Here is a 25,320-nt window from a genome sequence, read left to right as displayed (position 1 = left end):
TGTCCTCTCCCCTCCCTCCCTGCCTGTCAGTTCCTGTGTCTGTGCGATTGGTCCCCCCCCCCCCCGCTGCTGTTAGTAGTAAACTTCTTATTATTCACTGCCAGGCCCCCCTCTCTTTTAAGCAACCATAATGCACTGTATAAGTGTCTGTTAAAAACAAAGCCTGTAAATACCTTTTTTTTCATGCATCTTCAGGCTGGTCACATGACTCCCGGCCACTCTCCTTCCCTATCTAAGGGCTACAGCAGGAGGGGCTGAGCGGCCAGCACGGCAGTCACGTGACCTCTCTGGCTGACATCAGAGGGAGATCTCGGCCCCTCCCGCTGCAGCCTTAGATCAGAGTATTAGAGCAGCTGGGAGTCACATGACCAGCCAGAAGATGCATGAAAAAAGGTATTTAAAAGCTTTGTTTTTAACAAACTACAACACAGCGCAGGATGGCTGCTTAAAATAGGGGGAGCTGGCAGTGAATCCTGGTGTAGGGTTACAAACCCTTTAAGTGCAATAAGGGAGCTTCTATTGCCACTCAGCAACTATTATAGTATCATTTCACAAGGAGAGTTTAATTCCAGTCCTAATATAGATTTATGTGGTCAATGTTTCCTTTAAACCTATTTACCTTTTTATCAGGTGTTGTGCCTCGAGGAAGGGGGGAGTGGTTTGGTGCCCAGCATGCTTTGGGAGTTTTTTTTATAAACCTTTTTAGCCACAATTTAAATGTTTTCCGTCTCCTCCATTGTTCTGGCAATTGTTCTGTATTTCTGTGGTTTGAGTTCCTTTTCTGTCTGACAGAAGTGAAGAGAATCAAGTACAGACAGCAGTAAAAAGTTGATAAGTTATAACTTTTCCATTCCATGCAAAACTGAAAAAAGACTGCATGACTTATGGTTGTTGTCATGTTTCACTTGTACTGCTGTCTCCTCCTTTAGTACAAAATCCTCCTTTGATCCAAAAAGCTATAATTGTTTTGTTAGCAAACATCAGTAGAGAATGCAACAATATATTCCAATACACCTGATTACTGTGGTGGTCTTCTAATATATTTTGGGCATCATAGTCATTATTAAATGATGTTAAACCTAATTGTGTTGCGCTGTCAACAAATACAAAATAAAGTGCTTCACAAAAATTAATAAATAGGAAAATTAATATAAATAAGCGCAATGACGTCACTGCTGTAGCTCCGCCTGACTTGTTTCGTCCTATGAAACGTCATTGAGGCAACGTACTGTTAACTGATGGCTGTATTGTGTGACGTTATCTGTGTATGGCTGGCGCTAATGTTTGTGAGGCAGTATTGGTGCTAAACTTTTTTAATTTGCTTGCCTTTTAGGTTTCTAAATTTGGAGATAATATGGTGGAATGTCAGTTAGAGACTCATAACAACAAGATGGTCACTTTTAAGTTTGATGCAGACGGGGATGCTCCAGAGGACATTGCTCTTTACATGGTAAGCTTTGCATGGGACATATAAAGATATCATTTCTAGTGTTTTTATTTATTTCTTTTCCTTCAGAACATGCTATTTGAAAAAAAAAAAAAAAAACAGTATTGTTTATCAGAAGTGTTTTTTGAATGGTCTATTTCCAGCTATAGAAGTAGCCTGACCGCCGCGATTGTGGTATGGTCCCATAGCACTGTATTAGTCGCGTTCGGCGGCACCACCTGCCAAAAGCAACATGCAGTATACGTTTTGCCACGGCATGTGTTCAGCCGCAAACAGCTGTATGTTGGCATTCATGGGGGGGGGCTAAAACCATGGCTGCGGTCTTTGCTGCCCCCTGGTCACACGCGTGAGCGAAGCCTAACTTTGATCAAACAAGTGCCAATTTTGACTCAATTTTTCAGCTAAATTCCATAGCAATTGGACATAAAATAGTGGTCTTGATTGCCCACAAAGACATGGAATGGAAATTGCCTCAATCTAACCCACTGGGAAAATACAATAAATCTAAATGAAAATGTTTTTTTCTTTTCCATCTATCAAAAAACTGCGCTGTCAATTTGTTGTCCAGTTTAAATTTCACAATTGACCGGGTTCTGGTGGTTGAACAAACTTGTTGCGGTAGATTTCTTCATTTCTGGTGATTTACTAGTTTGTGCAATTCCCAGTGAATGAAAAGTGGGAACCATTGTTACATGTATGGCCACCTTAAAGCAGAACTAAAATATCCAGTAAAAAAAAAAGCAGGCATGCTATTTTTTCAGCAATACCATAAACCTACCTAAAGATGGCTGCAGCCCACCGCCCAGAAAATGTGGTGGAAGAAACCAGTGAAAGACTTGGGACTGTTGTAAGTATTGCGGACTTTAGTTTGCTTTAAAGCCAAACTAAAAATGTCAGTTTAATGGTTTCCTCAAACCGTTACACTCAAGGCATGTCGTGAGTGATAACTGTCATATTTGTTTGTGCTCTCAACCAAACTGTCAAACAGCTTGTATCATAACTGATCACACATGGCAACTGCAGATCAAACAGAAGCTAAGATGGCAGCCTCCTTAGCTGTAGAAGATAGGAGGGTTTAGTTTAACTTCAAAGGTTAACTTCTGTTTTGTTTTTTCTGTTAAGATTAACTTGTGCCTTTAGGACCAATTCATACTAGTGCGAACACAGACATCCCATGTGATTCGTACCGCATTGCTGTGCATATCACATGCAATGTCTGTGCGATGTGAATGTAGCCATACAAACTGTGTGGCTGAATTTGCATCGCATTCGGACCAAACTCGTGCAGGACCCCTTTTATTGGCCACACCGTAATCGGATTGCATGGGTGTTCACGTTCTTTTCAATTTGCAGAGGAAATGAAATACCATCCCATTTTTTCAGTAAGAAGAAATTCCATCCATTTATTTAAGTATACAGCTGGATGTTTTAAACAAGGAAGGGTAAAATTCTTTCCTACACATCTTGTAAATCTGATTTCCGGGGCTTGCGGTTGTTACCACAATGGCACACAATAACTGCTGCTCAGAGTTGCAGAATAACTGCCGCTCAGCATATACAAAATTTTGCTAATATAGATGCCAGAAATCTGCTAATTCCATTGGAAACCATATATTGACCCCAAAAGATCCCCGAACAATGTTTTTCATGTATTTTGACTGCCTCTGCAGGTAGTCTACCTCTGTGTGGTAGAATTTCTGTAAATTACAGGATTTTCAGTGGAAAACCTAGCTGATTTTAATCAAATTTTCTTTAGATCAGACTGCTGAGATATGCACTGTGAATATTCTCTTATAGTACATCTGGCAATAAACACAATCATCCCAATCTGCTTAGGTTTTATTACCATGTTAATGCAAGTGGAAAGATTTTGCAGACTGTACCGATGGAGTTAAATCTACTAGAACATTTTCAGGTGTAGTTTAGTACAAAGTCTTTCCACTGTTCTGATGAAACTCCTTCATCTACCTTGAGGCAATGTCCCTGGGACCTTGTCATTTCTTTTTTTTTTTTTTTCTGCAAACATTCATTGGAGGACACAACTGGATATTTGTTCTGCACACCGTAGGATGGATTCTGAGAAACAGGGCATACAATGCCCTTTATCCCCCGGTACAGGAAGTAAGGTCTTGGTTTTAAGATTTAGGACTTTATATAATCTCTCCGGTCTTAAAGCTGAACTCCAGCCTTTTTAAAAATTTTTTTTTTTTAAGGTGTTTTTTTAGATTTTTGCATTGAAACAAAACCCCCAGAGTACACTGAGTGTACAACGGCCTGCAAACCAGACACAATTAAAAACAACATATATTACAGTAAGGGCCAGTTCATACCACATGCAGTCCAGAGCTTTTTTCTTTTTTTCTGCATTAAAAACGGGAAAACCTGGAACTTGGGTTATATGGTTTCTAATTGCATAGTTTACACCAGTGCGGTCAGTTCCGGGGCTTTCCAATTCCAGAAAAAATGTAGAACATACATTGTTGACTTGTCCTAGAATGTGGTAAAACTCATCAGAAATACACTGAAAAAAACTCATCAAAAACACACCAGACCTCAGTACAAAAAGAAAAAAAAATGCATCTGGCGTGCATCTGTACACTGTGCACTGGAACGCGTTAATGGGCATACAGAAACACATCTGGGATGGATCTGGAGTGTTTTTTTGTCCCATTGAGGTGTAACTCTGTGTGCATAATTAAACAGTACCAATAATAGCGTAACAGTCTAATTTACAATCAAATCAAGAAACAATACAAACAGAACCCCCGGTCACACCTAGCTATATACACACACACGCCTCCCCTCTTCCCCCAAGCAAGAAAAACCTGGAAACCGTACTCTAATGCCCCGTACACACGGTCGGACTTTGTTCGGACATTCTGACAACAAAATCCTAGGATTTTTTCTGACGGATGTTGGCTCAAACTTGTCTTGCATACACATGGTCACACAAAGTTGTCGGAAAATCCGATCGTTCTAAACGCGGTGACGTAAAACACGTACGTCGGGACTATAAACTGGGCAGTGGCCAATAGCTTTCATCTCTTTATTCTGAGCATGCGTGGCACTTTGTGCGTCGGATTTGGGTACACACGATCGGAATTTCCGACAACGGATTTTGTTGTTGGAAAATTTTATATCCTGCTCTCAAACTTTGTGTGTCGGAAAGACCGATGGAAAATGTGTGTGTGTGTGTGATGGAGCCTACACACGGTCAGAATTTCCGACAACAAGGTCCTATCACACATTTTCCATCGGAAAATCCGACCGTGTGTAAGGGGCATTAGTCTGTAGGGTTCAATATTGAGTTGGTCCACCCTATAACAGCTTCAAATCTTCTAGGAAGGCCATCCACAAGGTTTAGGAGTGTGTCTATGGGAATGTTTGACCATTCTTCCAGAAGCGCATTTGTGAGGTCAGGCACTGATGTTAGACGAGAAGGCCTGGCTTGCAGTCTCCACTCTAATTCATCCCAAAGGTGTTCTATCGGGTTGAGGTCAGTACGCTGTGCAGGCCAGTCAAGTTCCTCCACCCCAAAGTTGCTCAGCCATGTCTTTATGGACATAAGAAGTTATATCCAAAGAGGTCACCTCTGAGTAAGAGGCCATTGAGGATTCTGGCCAATGGATTCCAGATTTTCTGAAATATTGTGGGACATGCTCTGACTTCGTATTTTATTTTAAACTTGAGCAATTCTGCATTTATCATATGAAAGACTTGTAGTGGAGATAGTGAGGTAGGTTTCTTCCAGGCAAGCAAAATTATTTTTTTTTCCAAGCAAGGAAGACTATCAGGTGGTACATGTTATGTGTATGGACCAAAGTGACAAAATCGTTTAGGGACACGAAGGAGGGGAGGCTTCTGGTGTTCTAGCAACTGGAAAAACCAAGTTTATTTTATAATGCATTCTATAACTCCTCCCAAAAGGTGAGGATTCAGGGACTATTCCACATCTGAAACATTGAATATCCAGGAGACCCATACAATGTATCTACAACTGTCTGATGTATAATGCAAATTAACTTAAAATTGGATAAATTTGTTTGCTGTGCTAATTATGTCGGCAAACCAGGTATGCTTTGCCTCCTCCCAGCTATCCTTGGGAAAGTCTGATATGAACCTCAAATATTATGTATAAAAGAGTGCATGTGGTTGTGGTCCTGCAGTATTTGATTGAAGGTGGTGGTCAATTCCAGCCTTTCCATAGCTGTGCACAGTTGTGCAGGCTGCTGCTTATTCTGATTTCACTGCACATAGATGCAAGTCTGCTAGAGGCGGCCTCTTTTCCTGGCTAGAGGATGTTCAGCATCTAGCAGTTTCCTCCCCAGTCTTACTGTCCCTGGCCCGCCATTCACTCTATTTCAGTTCTTTCAAAACACCTCCATATTGCTAAAGCAAGGGTTAGCCTATTTAAAAAAAACCTTGATCAACAAGAAAAAAACATCCTAGATTCAGCTTAGACAGTCAAGTTTGGACATTCCAGTCTTCCGTAATTTTCAATGACAAGGGCTCAAGCAGGGAAAAACATGATGCAGGCAGAGTTGCTGTGAGGTTCAAGTTTCTTTTGTTACCTGTTGCGTAGAGTAATCTGAGAGTTGGACCAGGAACAAGTTCAGAAAGATCATTGATGTGTTATGAATTCTGGTGGTGTTAATGTTTCATCCTAAAACTGTGGAAGCCAAAAAGACAAACCAATAGACCATTAACCATATTGAGCCTGAACATTTGCTTAAAGCGATACTTAAGTCTATTTTTTTAATAAAAAGAGGTCTTACCTGCTCAGTGACCATTGCCGTGAGAAAATGCAGAGTGACCATTGCCGTGAGAAAATGCAGAGTGACCATTGCCGTGAGAAAATGCAGAGTGACCATTGCCGTAGGAAATGCAGCCTTACCTGATGTTATCCCTTCTGCCTAACAGAAGACAGAGCAGTCCGAGCGGCCGAATGCTATGTTTTCTGTCTCAGGAACCAGCCGGTAGATCGCCCGGCGCCCATGGGGGGTTTGGAAGTCTGCCTCTCTTCCGGTGGTGGCGGTGGGAGGCGATGCAGGGGGAGGTGCCAGCGGCGGGGCGGTGACAGCGGCACCATAAGACGCAGGGACATTTCCCCCCATGTTTCTGGGGGAAAAAAGTGCATCTTATAGTCCGAAAAATACGGTAAATGGGATATGAGGACCCAGAGGAACCTGCCGCCTCCAAAAGGGGATCAGCGCCCAAGTCCCCATATGCAACCCAGCCAGGGGAAGCACTGCTGCGGAGGGGAACAGCAGAAGAGAGGGATCTACCCTAGAAAGGACCCGCCACCCTGTAAACTGCCAAAACGGCCTGGTGCTGAAATATTCAAGATGCGACAATTACTTGCATGTCAGATCCAGCTTCTCCTTACTGAGCTCTGTGGTTTAACCTGCAGGCTGCTACTTCCCTAACGTGTCTTCTTTAAAATGCTTGCTTCATATAGAAGTAAACTTCTTTTTTATATTGCTAGCAGATGTTGGATTTTGTGTATCCCAGCTTTATAATATAAAAAAACACCACAACTTTAAGCTTTCCAATTGGGTTCAAGAAATGCCCTCTAAGATTTGCGAAGCTTCCACTATGTTCTCTAAACCCTTCGCCTTATTGAGTACAGCCAAAATATAGACTGCAGGGTTGAGTGCAAATGGCAAAAGGTTTTGGGGTAACTGGACTGGTCATCACTCTTTGATCTGATTCTCCTGATATTTCTTCTTGTAGGAAGATAATATGGTGCTTACTTTTTTTTTTTTTTTTACTTTATACACTTTTTTAACACTAGAAAAATTGAAGCTCATGTTATTAATTTGAATGCTGACTTTGTATGCTCTGCTCAGCTTGCATTTATTACAAAAAAAATATCTTTAAACAGGTTGAAGATGACTTTGTGCTAGAACCAGAAAAGGATAAATTTGTGGAGGAACTGAAGCTAATTGTTACCCAGGCCCAGGAGATCCTGCGCACCATTCCAGCTGTGGAGAGAAGCGAATACACCTCTACAGAATTCAGCAGCCAAGTAAGCGATTTTCAACAAAACTTCTTGAGTTTTCAAGTGTTTTAAAGCCAAGTCCACCTTTTAAAAAAAAAAAAAATAAATAAATAAAATAAAATATATAATTGCACATATTTATGCAGAACAAAAAGTGCATTTATTTTATTTTTTTCACAGCAGCCTGCAGAGCAATGCACTCGGGGTCAGTGGATCACCCGTGCAATATCAGGCTCCTGCAGACACACACGTCCTCCAGCATTCTTTGCCGTACCTCTGTACAGGCTTTCTGTTTCAAATCTGGAGGAAGTGTCCATGAAGTACAAGGGTGATACTTCAAGTGATACTAAACACAGTGTTTAACTTGCATTGTACCCTCTAGTTCTGTATGTGGATGATAGCACTGTAATTATTTCAATAAAAAAAAAAAATCTAAGTACCTAATTGAAATACTGCTGTCACATGACCCAGCTGTTTCCCAGCCTGTCTGCAAGGAAACATAGACAGGAAGAGCTTCTAGTTCTCTGCTGCTAGTCACATGTTCACAATAAAAAAAAAAAGTCTTTGGAGTGCAGCGTAAAAATAAATATTTTAAGGGGTTGTAAAAGCAAAAAGTTTTTTTATCTTGATGCATTAGGATAAAAAGCCTTCTGTGTGCAGCAGCTGCCCCCAGCCCCCTTAATACTTTCCTGAGGTCCCTCTCTGTCCAGCAAGTGTCTCAGCCGTCCGAGATTCTCCTTCCCCTGATTGGCTGAGACACTGCAGCGGCACCATTGGCTGCCATTGCTGTCAGCTAGCCAATCCGGAGAGAGAGGGCGCGGGGCTCTGTGTCTGAATGGACACAGGGAGCTGTGACTCGGCTTGGGTGCCCCCATACCAAGCTGCTTGCTGTAGGTCACTGTACAGGAGGGAGGGGCCAGTAGTGTTAAAGAGGGACCAGAGAAAAGGAGGATCTGGGCTGCTCTGTGCAAATCCACTGCAACAGAGCAGGTAAGTATAACATGTTTATATTTATAGGGTAAAAAAAAACGGGATCAAATTACAGATTATACATTCTTATAATATGTCAAAAAAAGTTAGATTTTATTTCCATCATTTACACTTTCAAAATTACAGAAAACAAAAAAATGGTGTCTGCAAAAGTTTGGGCACCCTGCAGAATTTATAGCATGCACTGCCCCCTTTGCAAAGCTGAGACCTGCCAGTGTCATGGATTGTTCTCAATCATCGTCTGGGAAGACCAGGTGATGTCAATCTCAAAGGTTTTAAATGGCCAGACTCATCTGACCTTGCCCCAACAATCAGCACCATGGGTTCTTCTAAGCAGTTGTCTAGAAAACTGAAAATAGTTGACGCTCACAAAGCTGGAGAAGGCTATAAGAAAATAGCAAAGCGTTTTCAGATGTCAATATCCTCTGTTCGGAATGTAATTAAGAAATGGCAGTCATCAGGAACAGTGGAAGTTAAAGCAAGATCTGGAAGACCAAGAAAAATATCAGACAGAACAGCTCGCAGGATTGTGAGAAAAGCAATTCAAAACCCACGTTTGACTGCACGATCCCTCCAGAAAGGTCTGGCAGACACTGGAGTTGTGGTACACTATTCCACTATAAAGAGATACTTGTACAAATATGGTCTTCATGGAAGAGTCATCAGAAGAAAACCTCTAATACGTCCTCATCACAAAAATCAGCGTTTAAACTTTGCAAATGAACATATAGACAAGCCTGAGGCATTTTGGAAACAAGTTCTGTGGACCGATGAGGTTAAAATAGAACTTTTTGGCCGGAATGAGCAAAGGTACGTTTGGAGAAGAAAGGGCACAGAATTTAATGAAAAGAACCTCTGTCCAACTGTTAAGCATAGGGGTGGATCAATTATGCCTTGGGGTTGTATTGCAGCCAGTGTCACAGGGTACATTTCACCAGTAGAAGGAAAAATGGATTCAATAAAATTTCAGCAAATTTTGGATGGTAACTTGATGCCCTCTGTGAAAAAGCTGAAGTTAAAGAGAGGATGGCTTCTACAAATGGATGATGATCCTAAACACACCTCAAAATCCACGGGGGATTACATCAAGAGGCATAAACTGAAGGTTTTGCCATGGCCTTCACAATCTCCTGACCTCAACATTATTGAAAATCTATGGATAGACCTTAAAAGAGCAGTGCGTGACAGACAGCCCAGAAATCTCAAAGAACTGGAAGCCTTTTGTAAGGTAGAATGGGCAAAGATGCCTCAAACAAGAATTGAAAGACTCTTGGCTGCCTACAAAAAGCGTTTACAAGCTGTGATACTTGCCAAAGGGGGCGGTACAAGATATTAACTCTGCAGGGTACCCAAACTTTTGCAGACGCCATTTTTTTTGTTTTCTGTAATTTTGAAAGTGTAAATGATGGGAATAAAATCTAACTTTTTTTGACATATTATAAGAATGTCTAATCTGTAATTTGATGCCATTTGGAGATTTTTCCATCTTTCCTTGGCTTAGTTATGCTCATTAATACACATTTTTACCTGGGTTGCCCAAACTTTCGATCCCCACTGTATGATGGCTGGGCTCACCCAGATAAATCATTTTCTCCTCCTAGGAAATTCTCCCTGCTCTACCCAATGGAGGAAAAATTCACCAAGAAATGGAGTGTGCCAGCAATAGATGCGGCTGTTTCTTGCGTGAATAAAAGCCTAACTTGTCCTGTGGACAATGTTCAGGGGTTTAAAGCTCCAACTGACAAAAAGCTGGAATCATTACTTAAATCCTCCTTTGCCTTGGCTGGCAGTGTGGTCCAACCTGTGGTTGCAGCAGTTGATATGTGCCAATATTTGAAGGAGCAGGTAGTTGATTTTCTTCCTGTGGAGCAAGTTCAAGACTATGCAGCTCTTCCGAGGGCCTTATGTTTTGCAGTAGATGCTATTATAGGTTCTGTCCAGCAAGCATCCCACCTTACACTTCTGCTGGAACACATGCGTAGGTCCCTTTTGGCTTAAACATTGGACAGCTGAAGCCTCATGCAAAAGATATTTAGCTGGGTTCCCGTTTCATGGGGAACGCTTGTTTGGGGATGATCTGGATAAATATATCCAGAAGTTTTCCGGTGCAAGACCACCTTATTGCCGGATAAAAAGAAAGATAAAGGTCCTTCTTTTAAACATTCTCTTACCCCAGCTCCGAGTACCTCGGCCTCTAGACAGTGGCGGCGGCCTTCCCAGTCCAGTACAAGAGGAAAGGGTCCAAGGCCAAGCCCATGGGCAAAAGAAGCCTTGGGGTCAAAGATCTGCGGAAGGCTTCGGTGTTTTGCAGGCGTTTGGCAGAAAAAGGTTCAAGACAAATGGGTATCCTCCACTGTATCTCTCGGGTACAAGTTGGAATTTCGTGAATTTCCACCATCCCATCTTCTTTGGTCAAGTGTTCCCAAGGACCCAGAGAAAAGGAGACCCTTGTTTCTCTCTTTGGATCGCATGTTATCTCAGGAGGTGATCATAGAGGTGGCTCCAGAGGAGCAAGGCTCAGGGTTTTACTCAAACCTCTTTACAGTCCCGAAGCCAAACAGAGATGTCAGACCCATTCTGGATCTAAAGGACCTAAATCAGTTCTTAAACATTCGCTCGTTCCGCATGGAGTCTATCCGCTCAGTGGTTTCCACTCTTCAGGGGGGAGAATTCCTGGCATCAATAGACATCAAAGATGCATATCTACATGTGCCAATTTTTCCTGCTCGCCAGAAGTTCTTAAGGTTTGCGGTAGAGCAGCGCCATTTCCAGTTTGTGGCCCTCCCTTTCGGTCTAACTACGGTGCCTCAAGTATTTACAAGGGTTCTAGCTCTGCCTCTGGCAAAACTAAGGGATCAGGGCATAGCAGTAACAGCTTATCTAGACGATCTACTACTGGTAGTCCATGGCACGCTTGAAACACACCTAAGCTGGGTCCTCAACCTGTAAAAATCACTATTACAGCCCCTAAGAAGGCTGCAAAATATTTGGGCATGGTCATAGACACAGTCCAAAGCAGGGTATTCTTGCCCAAGCCAAAGCCATAAAGGATTTGGTCCGACTAATCAAGGCCAGGAAAAATCCTTCCATTCGTCTCTGTATGAGATTGGGGAAGATGGTAGCCTCATTCGAGGCTCTTCCTTATGCCCAGTTCCACTCAATACCTTTGCAGAACAGCATTCTGTCTGCCTGGAACAAAAGAATTCAATCCTCGGATCTTCCAATGCTCCTGTTAACATCAGTGTGCCAGAGCCTCAATTGGTGGTTACTGGACAAAAATCTACAGAAGGTTAAAGTCCTTTGTTCCAATTTTTTAGAAAGACTTAACTACAGATGCCAGCCTCTCAGGCTGGGGAACAGTTCTGGAAGAAGCTTCGATCCAAGGCAAATGGTCCAAAACCGAAGGGTCTTTACCCATCAACGTTCTGGAACTTTGTTCTTGATACAAAGGACCCGCTAGCACAAGGTTCAGATGCCTTGATATTTCAGTTGGATCAGATTTCTCTGATCTATGCGTTCCCTCCAGTTCCGCTTCTTGCTCGGTTACTTCGCAGGGTCAAGACAGAAAGGAAGCCGGTAATCCTAGTAGCCCCGGCTTGGCCCAGGAGGTCCTGGTATGCAGAGACTGTGAGAATGACAGTCGGAAGGCCATGGGTGCTCCCACCAGACCGGCTCTCGCAAGGGCCAATATTCAATCCTTCCTTACGTGGGCTCTCAGGTCCAGTCCTAACCACTCTGGTTAATGCCAGGAAGCCAGCCTCCAGGCTCATCTATTATAGAATCTGGAAGGCATATGTCTCCTGGTGTGAGTCCAAAGGATGGCATCCTAGAAGGTATGCTATTGATAGAATTCTTGTTTTTCTTCAATTAGGAGTAGAAATGAAGCTGGCCTTGAGCACTATCAAGGGTCAGATCTCGGCCTTGTGGGTATTTTTTCAGAAACCGCTTGCCTCTCATTACCTAGTCCGGGCCTTTATTCAGGGGGCACTGTGTTTAAATCCAGCAGTCAGGCCGCCTGTTTGCCCATAGGATTTGAATTTGGTTCTGTCTGTTTTGCAAAAACAGCCTTTTGAAACATTATGCCATGCTTCTTTGTGTCTTTTGACCAAGAAGTTGTTTTTTCTTGTTGCCATATCCTCTGCCAGGAGGGTATCGGAGTTAGCAGATTTTTTTATGTAAAGAGCCATACTTAATTATTCACAAAGACAGGGTGGTGTTGCGTCTTCACCCAGCTTTCTTACCTAAGGTGGTATCGGGGTTCCACCTAAACCAAGATGTGGTCCTACCATCCTTTTTTCCAGATCTGCAGTCCACGGAGAAAATGTTACACTCTCTAGATGTTGTTAGAGCAGTCAAAATCTATCTGGACGCGACTGCTCAGATGTGGAAGACTGACTTTCTGTTTGTACTGCCAGATGGTCCCAGAAAGGGCCAGGCAGCATCGAATTCCACTATAGCTAGGTGGATTCGACAAGTTATTGTTCAGGCCTATGGTTTGGAAAAGAAGATTCCACCTTTTCATGTTAAGGCGCACTCGACTAGAGCAGTAAGTGCTTCATGGGCAGTGCATCACCGGGCCTCCATGGCTCAGATCAGCAAGACTGCAACTTGATCTTTGGTCCATACATTCATTAGATTTTATCAGGTGGATGTAAGAGGGCATGAGGATACCTCTTTTGGGCGCAGTGTATGTCCTCACGTCCAGTGGCGGTCTTTTTTTCTGATCTGTGTCTCCCTCCCCTCAATTTGGGCATTGCTCTGGGACGTCCCCTGATGTAATGAATAGAGCTCTGTGTCCTGTGATGTATGAACAAGAAAATAGGATTTTTTTTTAAAACAGCTTACCTGTGAGATCCTTTTCTTGATAATACATCAAGGGACATAGAGCACTTCGGGTTTTGTGTGTGTGTATATATATATATATATATATATATATATATATATATATCTATCTATATATATCTCTATATCTATATCTATATATGCGTGGCCTGACCTGACACGGAGATGGCTGCTTAATTCCTCAGCTCCCGCCATCGCACGACCTGAACTACACTTACCGGAGGCTCAGCCGACCGACACCCACCTCACAACATGGGGACTGCGTCCAGGAACACCTCAGCCTCCCGTTCCCGTTCCCCGAGGGGACACCCGGAACACAATATCCCCGAAATGTTCCGGACGGGCAGAAGCAACATGGCGTCATCCCACCACAGGAGCTCACAGGCCGCAATGTCCTCTCAGCAGGGAGTGCCGTCTCTCGCCCCACCGGTAAGCTCCCCGGGGGATCTTTCGCCAGAGGAACAACCACACCACCAATTGAACATAAATGATCTGCGGATGATAGCCAATGATATAAAGGACACACTGTCGGCTGCCATAGCAGAACTTCGCCTGGAATTCCGTACCCTGTCTGACAGAGTTACAACGGCAGAACAAATGGCTGAACAACAAAACCTTCAACTGCGCAAAACTACCCGCCAGGTCGATGCACATACCCTACAGATGAGGGACATGCAGAGACACCTCGAGGATCTCGACAATCGGGGTAGACGACGCAACCTGAGGGTCCGGGGGCTCCCGGAATCGATTGAAGGAGATCAACTGACCCCGTCAGTTGTCAGCCTATTCAATGGCATTTTACACAGGCCCCTCCAGACACCTGTGGAGTTTGAAAGAATCCACCGCGCACTGCGACCTAAAGGAAGGGACACTGACCCGCCTAGGGATATAATTTGCTGCTTGACCGACTACAAAGTCAAGGAGGATATTCTCAGACAGGCTAGAGGCATTCCACAGCTAATACACGAGGGGAAACCTATCCAGATATTCCAAGATCTGTCAGGAATTACTCTTCAACACAGAAGGGATCTAAAACCTCTACTAGACGCCCTTCGCACCAAAGGCATTAATTACAAATGGAAGTTCCCCTTCTGCCTGGCTGCCACCTCGCAAGGTCGCACTGCGTTCCTCAAAGTACCTGAGGATCTCCCCTATTTCTGCGAGACCCTCAATATTCCCGCTGTGGAAGTACCGAACTGGTATGCGGACTTTCGACGCTCAGCTGTGCGGAGAGAACAGCACCATGGAATGCCTATGGAAACCATGAATACAGGGCACAGGAGGAGAAGATCACCCTCCGCCTCAGCGTATCATGGCACCCGCCGCTCCCAGCACCATGACCTCAGCACAGCCGACTCGCCCTCATCCAGGAGGGCCAGAAGAGATCGCTAATGCCTCAAGGCGTTACTTCATTTAATTTTACAGTGACCCGCTTTTTCTGTTGAGCCTCGTTAGGCTCTTTGTTTTTCACTACAGTTCATTGACGCTAATTTTTGAACTTGCCTCTTAAATACATGTCACCCCCTATCGCTGCCGTCCTCCAACGGGATACACAGTGAGTACACATGCCATGTATGAGTAAAACCAGTTTATTGTTAGGACTCAAAAGAACCTCTAGCTAATGCGCCTCTTTCGCGGGCATCACATAGCGCGAGCAGCAAACTACAATAACCATAATGCAGCGCAAACCGGAAGTGCGAGGGGACCTTCATACAGGATATGGAAACTCCCTTGCCCTCATCCAGCTGAACATGACCACTAGCATACTCACAGCCACAGCGATGGAAGCAATCACACAATGCGACTCATGTCGCAGCTCTTCCAGCTTACCTGACACACGGATTCGCAACCGATGGCATAAGACCCGCTCAGAAGGATGACTGACGGAACCTTCACAACGATCCCCATGACCAACGTACACAACAGTCACCTGACACCACACTGTCATCCTGATTCTCCAGACGACTTGCTCTCCACGGAAGTTCGCCTCGGGGACACCGCCTGCAGAGACGCTCGTCATACGCACCCACAGCAAAGGACCTCAATGTAGCAACGATATCTCGCTGTTAAACAGCCTGCTGGGCACCTGCGAGAACGCTCTCCTCACTCCGTTTGCTCAACAGGAGTCTCTTTTACCCATTTTTTACCCTAAGGCCTAAAGTCGGAGTGTGCAACGGACCATAAGAGGTATTTGATCATTTACCACGCACTCCTCAGAATGGCTCGCAGGACTCATTTAAGGTCTTACGATATAACACCATTATATGCAAGCATTATGTCCCAGATTCGTCCGTCCCCAGGGATACAGAGAGGGAGGGGGTATCCTAATATATACGGGGTGTAACTCTGAGGTACCCATGGCCCTGAGCAACTTTAAGCTCTGGAGCCGGTCTTACAGGTATACCCTGAGTTTACCATGGTATGTGTTTATGTTCTTCACATGGACGATACGCTTACAATCCTGGGCAATTGTTGGTTATTCCACGCTTGACAAGCAATCTCAGCAGTTCAAGCCGTAGAATCCTTTCAACTTCCTCAGTACTCGCAACCCTGCATGATATGCCGTGACGCGCTCTGGTGATTACCCAGTGCATTTTCCCACTGGTGCGGGCGTGACCCCGGTGGTCTGACTAGACATCCCGCAGAGGTTACTACTGACGAACTTACCCGTCTTGTTCCTCCTTACTAGAGCGGTTATTGATGTTATACTTAATTATTTGATGTTTATATTGATGTTTGTATGCACACCCTCGTTGGCATAAGTTGTACACTCCTTCTATACAGGCTCTTTTCACACCCCTCCATCTACCCTTGATCTGTCCAACGGCCGTGCGGTGGCGGGACACACACTCATTCCCTATATACCTTTGTCAGCTCTCTCGTGTCGGGTATATTCCAACCCCCACACAGCTTCGGAGTTGTGTACCGACCTGTTCACAACGGGTTGTGCATAGCCCCTGAGCTGTACATTACCGATCCCTTCCTATACAGTGAGGACACGGGATAATTTACTATCCCTGTGGACTCATCGGTTACTCTACAGAGTTCCTAGATATCAGACATAACCTACTCTCATCTAAAAATAAAAGAAACTCTTCCCAGACCACACCCCCCCCCCCCACTCTCACCCCTTCCCTTATAAAAATTTTTTTTTTTTTTCTTCGCTATCCATCTTGGTCCTTTATTCTTAACCCTGACGGAAATAATGGACACGAATCCAACAACAAACGCAGGGACGAATTCCCACCCACCCCTGAATCTCCAATCTATCAATATTCGGGGCCTAAATACGCCCGAAAAACGTTCTCTCCTACTCGCCTCGCTACAAAAGTATAAAACACATATAGCCTTAATCCAGGAAACACACTTCAGAACAGACGCTATCCCCAGATTACACAACAAATAATTTCCCACAATCTACCACGCCACCAACGATGAAGCGAAATCAAAAGGTGTCTGCATACTCATAGCTAAAGACTGCCCATTTATTGTCTCGGACACACACAATGACCCACAAGGACGCTTTCTCTTCCTAAAAGGCACCCTATACGGGAAAAGAATCACGATTGCCAACTTTTACACCCCGAATGCGCACCAAGTTTCCTTTTTCCGAGATACATTACAATTACTCGCGACCTTTAGCTCAGGCATGCTAATACTCGGAGGCGATTTCAATGTACCCCTCAACCCAGCCCTTGACACCTCTAACGGCCATTCCTCTATTACGTACAGAGCCCTCCGTGCCATAAAACAACAACTTAGCGACCTGCTAGTGCATGACACCTGGCGCACCATGAACCCTAATGAAAAGGATTACACGTTCTTCTCTACGCCACACTCTAAATATTCGCGAATCGACTATTTTTTTATTTCTCAAGACGATCTCCCTCTGTTGAAACACACCTCTATCGAGCCGATGGTTCTGTCAGATCATAACCCAATTACACTGACCCTACACCTTCCCAGTAAGTCGGTACGCCCCCACATATGGAGATTATACAACTCTTTACTTACAGATCTGGATATCTTAAGTAAGGTCTCCCAACACCTCACAAATTATTTCTCAGACAACGAACCGGATGATACCTCGCCTGACGTGGTGTGGGCCGCACACAAATGCGTTATAAGGGGCACGCTCATCTCGATAGCAGCACATTGAAATAGGCTTAGAAAAGCTAAACTGGTAGAACTGACTACACGCATCTCTCAACTTGAACAAAAACATAAAAAATCTCTGGCGTCTGCAGCACTCACAGAACTGACACAAGCTAGAACTAAACTACTGAACGAATTACACACCAGACTTAAGCGCAAGTATATGTTGCAACAAAAATGCTTCTATGAATATGGCAACAAATCGGGGAAGCTCCTAGCGAGAGCCCTGCAAGCTAAACGTGCGGCCCACACCATACACACAATTAAAGACCCTTCAGGCAAACCATCCGTTACCTCCGGAGACATAGCGCAACAATTTGTGAACTACTTCACAGACCTCTATAACCTACGATCCACCTCACAAACAGATACTCCAGAAGATAGACGGACAACAATCCAAACATTCCTCTCCCAATACGCTCCCTCACCCCTCAAGACAGAAGACACCGACGCACTAGACTCCCCATTGACAGCAGAAGAAATCACTCTAGCATTAAAACAGATGAAACCAGGTAAAAGTCCGGGACCTGACGGGCTTTCTGTAGCGTATTATAAATACTTTTCAGATATACTCATATCCCCTTTAGTTAAAGCGCTGAACAACCTCTTGCCCCACAGTATAGCTTCCAAGGAAATATTAGAAGCTCACATAACACTAATTCCCAAACCAGATAAGGATACTACCATGGTCTCCAACTACAGACCAATTTCCCTTCTTAATGTGGATATTAAAATATACGCCAAAGCTATTGCCAACCGTCTGTTACCACTAATTCCCAAACTAATTTCCACAGATCAAGTTGGTTTTGTCCCGGGAAGGGAAGCCCGGGACAACACCACTAAAGCCCTAGACATCCATCACTGGATGACCACCAATAACGTCAAAGATTTTTTCTTGTCCCTGGACGCGGAGAAGGCGTTCGACAGGGTTGCATGGGATTATATGGAAGCCACATTGCACGCTTTAGGCCTCCCACTCCAACTGATCCATACGATTATGGCTTTGTATTCCTCACCCACTGCAAAAATAAGAGTGAATGGGCACCTGTCGGACGCCTTCTCCGTCTCCAACGGAACACGACAGGGCTGCCCCCTGTCCCCCCTAATCTTCATCCTCACGATGGAACCTCTCCTCCGCAAACTCAAGGAAGACCCAAATATCAAAGGGGTGGAAGTGGACCACAAACAATTTAAACTTGCGGCCTATGCGGACGATGTCCTGTTATTTCTAACGGACCCAATCACTACTTTGCCTAACCTCCTTAAAGACTTTGCTATGTTCAAATCTCTATCCAACCTGCAAATCAATCTAGCTAAGTCCAAAGCCCTTAACGTCTCCTTACCCACCGAAATAGTCACCCAATGCACGCAAAATTTCCCTTTCAGCTGGGAAACCCAGGCTCTCGCATACCTAGGCATTAAAATACCCACCAAACTGACAGAGATCTATAAGTTGAATTTCCTACCTATCCTAAATACTATACGAACAGACTTACAAAAATGGACCTCGGGGCCGTTTTCATGGTTTGGAAGGACAGCTGTCCTAAAAATGAACGTGCTCCCCAGACTGCTATATCTATTTCAGACCGTACCCATACAAATCCCCCTTGCCTTCTTCTCCACCCTCAAAAGGCTCTGTAGAAATTTTATATGGTCCTCCAAACAGCCTAGATTAAATTGGAAAAGACTAACAAACCCTAAGTCACAAGGGGGATTAAACATTCCAGACATGCAAAAATACTATTGGGTATGCCACCTAGCTAGAATTGTAGACTGGCACGCCGACACTAGCAAGGATTGGATCTATATTGAGAACGCTTCCACCCCGATACCGATAAGCACGTTACCGTGGATAAACCCAAATACAGTACCAACACAAGCCAAACTAAACCCATTCATCAACTCCACGTTAACAAATTTCAAAGCAGCTTGCAAACCACTCAAATTGAAACCTTTTCCCGGCCCCATGACACCTCTGGAAAACAATCCAGAATTTACCCCAGCAGTACACACTCTCTACCCGGTAACAGAGCCCAACAGACCACGACTCAAGATACATCAAATGTTCCACAATGGAAACTTCTTGACGTTCCACGCCCTTACCTCCACATTTCCAGACCACCACATTCCCTTCCACAAATATTTGCAAATACGTCACTTCATCTATAGCCTCAAACCCACGGTAGACCTGCACAGAGATCTTACGCCTTTTGAACTATTATGTAACAATTCTGAACCCCAAAGACACCTCATCACTATATAAACTCCTATTTTCAACAGACGAAATCAAAACTGATGACTTAATTAGAAGGTGGGAGCAGGACTTAAACATAGATCTCTCCGCAGAGGAGTGGCAGCGAGCTCTCTATCATATGCATAAAGGTTCATGCAACATATCTACTCAAGAAAATAGATACAAAATCTTTACAAAATGGTACAGGACCCCGGACAGGATTCATAGGTATCAACCTAACCTCCCTCCCCTATGCTGGCGTTGCAAAGCGTCAAGAGGCACACTACTCCATATTTGGTGGGACTGCCCTCTTATCCAGACCTATTGGACTGATATCCACCGGTTAATTACTCAGATAACGACATTCACTCCAGACTTCACCCTGGCACAATATTTGCTCCACCATACTTCTCTCCCACAACACACATATAGGAGATCCCTGGTGCTACACCTCATCAACGCGGCAAACCTATGTGTCCCAGTACACTGGAGAACCACATCCCCCCCCACCATAACAGAATGGATTCAACGGGTTGATAGAGTGGCTGAAATGGAAAGCCTTATTCACCAAACAGCAGATACGCCAACCAAATACACGAACATCTGGGCCTGTTGGATTCACTTTAAATCGTCCCAAATACAGTATAGTTCAACTACCCTCCACCCCACAGACTCAGGGGGATCCACAAACACATAAACCTACCTAAGTCCATAAATCAACACTTAAACGCCATTACTTTCCGTCTCCCTCCCATCCCCTCTCCCCACATCATATCAACTGCTCCCTGCAAACTCTAAACCTTCAAAGGCAATACACAAGCGACCCAATACGTTGGGGAGATAGCACTACATCAGAACCAGTTCCCTAGCCTTAAATACGTCATCACTGACTAACACTTCCATGTACTCCTCCACCCGGGCACAGTTAGCGCCTATATAGGGGTGCTCGGGTGTAGGAGTGGAGATATTTCGGCCAGGAGAGCTACAACTAGACGTGTTATCTTACACCACAGGGATATCTCGGGCATAACGCAACTCCCATCTTCGATTCTTATTCTACATCTCGTGTTATTATCACTTTTTTTCACTTTTATGTTTATTTCTACTCCTACCTACGGACCATAACAGGCTTCATTATTTGCCGATTCTTACTGCCTTTACAATTATGCTATGTGATATAAACAATAGCCAAATATATTGTAACTATCAACTTTATCCATTGCCAACCTGTAACATGTGCATATACTTGTTTCACTTGTTTTACTTTTGTGAAAACTTAATAAACTACTTAAAAAAATAAATAAATAAATAAATAAATATATAAATATATATATATATATATATATATATATATATGCATCGGGATACTTATTGCTTTGCTACAAAGCTGAGGTACTCTCCATATGGGAGGGGTTATATAGGGGAAGAACTCTCCTTACAATTAGGGTTGCCAGTGTCCAACACCTGAAGGTGGCTATTTAACCCATGATGTAATGAATAGAACTCTGTGTCCCGTGATGTAATCTCAAGAAAAGTATTTTACAGGTAAGCTGTTTTAAAAAAAATCCTATTATTTCACTCATTAAAATACAAATCAATTGATAACTTTTTTGAATTGCGTTTTTCTGGATATTTTTGTAGGTATTCTGTCTCACTGTTAAAATAAACCAACCATTAAAATTATAGACTGGCCATTTCTTTGTCAGAGGGCAAACGTACAAAATCAGCAGGGGGTCAAATACTTTTTTCCCCCCTCACTGTATGAGCACCTGTCTACTATAAACAGTCAATGTGTATCTATTCAGAAAGGCCCTTGCACTGCAGAAGTTTTTGGTAGATCTAAAGGAGATTGTACAGTCATTTGTAATGTGTGTGCTGAGCTTTAGCAATGTCACCATAGCACACATTAGTGACATTGGGACTGGTGAGAGCCATAGGGGACCTGGAATATGACACTCCTGAATGCATTGGAATCGGAAGGTTCTATAGGTGTCAGTTTCTCCTATTCGCAGCAGAGATCGGTGGTGTGGACAGCTGGAGAAGTGAGTATCTGGTCTCTACTTTGCAGGGGCAACTTTTATTCATATAGGTATTTTAGTGACAGAGTTGCACTAAAGGGAAATCTGCTACTGCTTCAAAAAAATGCTGGCTGTTTGATTGTTATGATGATCCAGTGGCTTCAAAACTTTGAGTCTCCGATTCAAAACAAGTTTTCAGTTCAGAGGATCTGGAATTCACTTGCTGCATACTTGTTCCATGTTAGTGACTCAAAGTACTTAGTGTTACTAAAGAAAAAAAAAAAAAAAAAATTCAGTTAAAATTGCAAACATGTTTTTCTCACCTGCTCTGTGCAGTGGTATTGCACAGGACAGCCCCAATCCTCCTCTTCTCCGGTCCCCCAGCGGTGCTCGTGGCTCCGCCTCCTCATCTTCACGGGTCCCCCGGCGGTGCTCGTGGCTCCTCCTCGTCTTCTCGGGTCCCCCGGCGGTGCTCGTGGCTCCTCCTCGTCTTCTCGGGTCCCCCGGCGGTGCTCGTGGCTCCTCCTCGTCTTCTCGGGTCCCCCCGGCGGTGCTCTTAATGCATGGAATGCAATAAGGTAAAGAACGTTTTTAGCTTTAGTATCACTTTTAATCTAGAGCCAGCCAGACAACTAGAATATTCAGATGGAAGTCTGCATGGAAATTCTTGATAAGGGAGATAAATGCTATACATTCTAAACTGCTGAAAGGTTAGATACAAGTTACTATTGCAAAATTCCTTTGGTTTATTTTTTATAAGGGTATTTTTTATTTTTCTCCTTTATTACAGTTTGGATTACATGAATGTTGCCTGCCATATTAACTTCTCAATTTCTTAATTCAGGCGGGGTCATCTGAACATGCTCAGATAGCTGTCCAAGCCTCTGCTCAGTCAGGAGGTAAGTCCCTTTTACTTTCTTATTCTACATTCCCCCCTGCAGTTTATGGTCAGAGGCAGGCACCGGCAGTAATCAGATTCTTGCCAGTGGTTGAAAATGCGGCTTGCATATACTGTGTGTGAACAGCTGCAGCTGTCGGCGATGGCTGTCATATTTGTACTCTGTACATATATATGGCTGGGGCCGCTGCTGTTCATGTGTCACCACTCAGAACCATAACATGCAAATAGAGCCTCAGACCTAGTGCAGCCAGTGTGCAGCCAAATTCAGCAATTCTGTGAGGTTTTGGCCACATACAAATTTACCGCAGCTAATTGGCCGGTTTATATGCGGCCATAGCACAGTGTGTTGCTGTGTTCAGAGGCAGAATTTGGCTAAATTGTATGAATGTACAGTAGCCGTACCGTGACTCAGTAAACATTTACCAGCTGATGATATAGGGATTGACAGCATTTACTGAAGTTTGGTGTTTTTAGTTATGCTTTTAAAATAATTCTTTTTTTTTTTCCCCATAGGGGAGTCGGTATTGCAGTCCTCACCAGTTGGTCGATGGAGATTTTTCATTAACCAAACAATTAGAAATCGGGAAGCTCAGGCTCCAGTTACTAATGTTCCTCAACAAGCTACAGGTGCGTGTGTGCATAATCCTCTATCCAGACATGGATACATTTGTTGGTAATCTTGCAGCTTATTGAAACAATGCTGCATTCCTTCTGAATCTTTCTCATGTATGCCTAAAATGCTTTTGGTATGTCATAGAGAAAAGCAAAGAAAAAGTGTAAAACGAGGTAAGCTATTGCTCATTCTACATTGATATTCCAAAATCGCCCGGTCAGATTTGTTGGCACCCCTAGAAAATTTTTTAAATAATCGGATCATATTGGTATTTTAAACTGTTTTCTGTAATTAGAATCACACGTCCTTCATCTTGTAAGTGGAGAAAAACGATCCCTGTCTGCTGCACTCATTGTGTGCTGACCAGATAAAACAGTGTGTTGTCTGAGGAGATCAGATAGAAGATTAAAGAACGACGTGCCAAAGATAAAGACCATCTCCAAGTAGATTGATATTCCTGTTGCAAATATTAAAGTGGTTCTAAAGCCTTATGGTTTTTCAGCTTAATGCATTCTATTAGGTGAAAAAACCTAATGTGCTGCACCTCCCCTGCAGCTTCCTACTATGCGCCCTGTCCAATCAATCGATGTGCATGACAGTGACTCCAGCCGCTGTCTCCCTCCTCATCTGGCAGATTGATAGCAGTGGGAGCCGTTGGCTCCCACTGCTGTCAATCCAATGCTGTGAGAGGATGCCGCGGATGAACTTTTTACATATTACTGGGTTTAGTAACGCTTTAAGCTTAATTTTAAAAAACAAACATGTTCTACTTACCTGCTCTGTGCAGGGGTTTTGCACCGAGTAGCTCCGATCCTCTACTTTTTGGGTTTGCCTACCAGCACTCCTGGCTCCTCCCCCTTGAGCAGTGCCCCCAGAGAAAGCCGCTTGCCCAGGCTTCTGCTCTATGCGTCCATAATACACTTAGATCCGTGGCACAACCCCCCCCCCCCCCCCCCCCCCCCGTTCCGCTATCTTCATTTTGGCTCACAGGCTAACCAATGGACTCCAGCTGCTGTCTCAGACAATGAGTAGAGAGAGTCCCCATACAGCCCAGGCCATCAAGAACATTGCTGGATCGCAGAGGGCTGAGGGGAGTCGGTGCTCACAGAAGGTTTTTTACCTTCATGCTTTTTATGAAAAGCCTTTAGTACCACTTTAAGGTCCATGGGAGTGTAGCTAACCTTTCTAGATATGGCCAGAAGAGGGTAATTGACCCCAGATTGAACATATAATGTGAATAGTAGATAAAGAGCCAAGGAAAACTTCCATAGAAATGCAATCTAAACTTCAAGGTCAAGATACATCCATGTCTGATGACACCACTGTTGCTTTTTGAGCAAAAGTGAGTTCAAAGGAAGATAAACCAGAAGGACTCCACTGTTGAAAGACAAAATATTATGTTAAATCAAGAATCAAAAGCAAATGCAGATTTTTTTTCCCCCCATTTTTTTATTTACTTATTTTTAAATATGGGATACACAATGATGGGTGCCAAATACTTAGGTCAGTTTCAAAGGTTTTTCAGTGCATGGGTAGGTGCTTGTTTTCATGCAAGGATACCAACAAACTTGTCCATTTGTGTGTGTGTACAGACTTTTACCTGCTTCTTTTCATATTACTAAATGTTCAGATTTTCATACTGCATGTGGCAGATGCAAACATAGCCTTAAAGATTAAGTTCACCTTTTTGTACAAAAAATAAATGCACATCTTTTTGCAGATAAAAAAATGTGCATTAAATATTTGGTAGTAAAGCATTGCATCAGTGATCAGGAGATTGCTGATGCCATGCAGGTCTCCTGCACACACTGTCAGAGTATGTGTGTGCCGGTACATCCCATACAGGTAAGCCAATACTCCCTGATAGACTCCATGAACTACCACCGCACGCTCCACAGCCCGTGGTAGTTCATTGAGAACCACAAACCGACAGCCACTAAGGATGTTCAAGGCTTTTTAGTTCATTCACACACACACAGCTGTGTGAATGAATGAGGCAGCTGTTTGAGCAGGGCCCCGCCGCGCTGTTCTCAAACAGTGACAGCTAGTACAGGGAACTTCTCCCCAAACTGCTGCCAGAGAGAGGGGGGGCAGCAGGCGGTGGCTGCAGCACTGGGAAC

At 43.8% G+C, this 25,320-nt stretch overlaps 1 protein-coding gene across 1 annotated transcript in view; it reads left to right on the top strand.

Annotated features, from left to right (window-relative positions):
* WNK3 (WNK lysine deficient protein kinase 3) overlaps positions 1-25,320 on the top strand; it is a 207,774-nt gene that overhangs the window by 129,976 nt on the left and 52,478 nt on the right. Inside the window, exons 14-17 of the mRNA XM_073600174.1 lie at positions 1,334-1,450; positions 7,332-7,475; positions 22,531-22,585; positions 23,101-23,214. Coding sequence (XP_073456275.1) covers positions 1,334-1,450; positions 7,332-7,475; positions 22,531-22,585; positions 23,101-23,214 — 430 coding nt within the window. The remainder of the gene's footprint in view (positions 1-1,333; positions 1,451-7,331; positions 7,476-22,530; positions 22,586-23,100; positions 23,215-25,320) is intronic.

This window comes from Aquarana catesbeiana, linkage group LG09, assembly GCF_042186555.1.
Source record: "Aquarana catesbeiana isolate 2022-GZ linkage group LG09, ASM4218655v1, whole genome shotgun sequence".
Classification (NCBI taxonomy): domain Eukaryota; kingdom Metazoa; phylum Chordata; class Amphibia; order Anura; family Ranidae; genus Aquarana; species Aquarana catesbeiana.
This window is presented reverse-complemented; position numbering and strand designations above follow the sequence as displayed.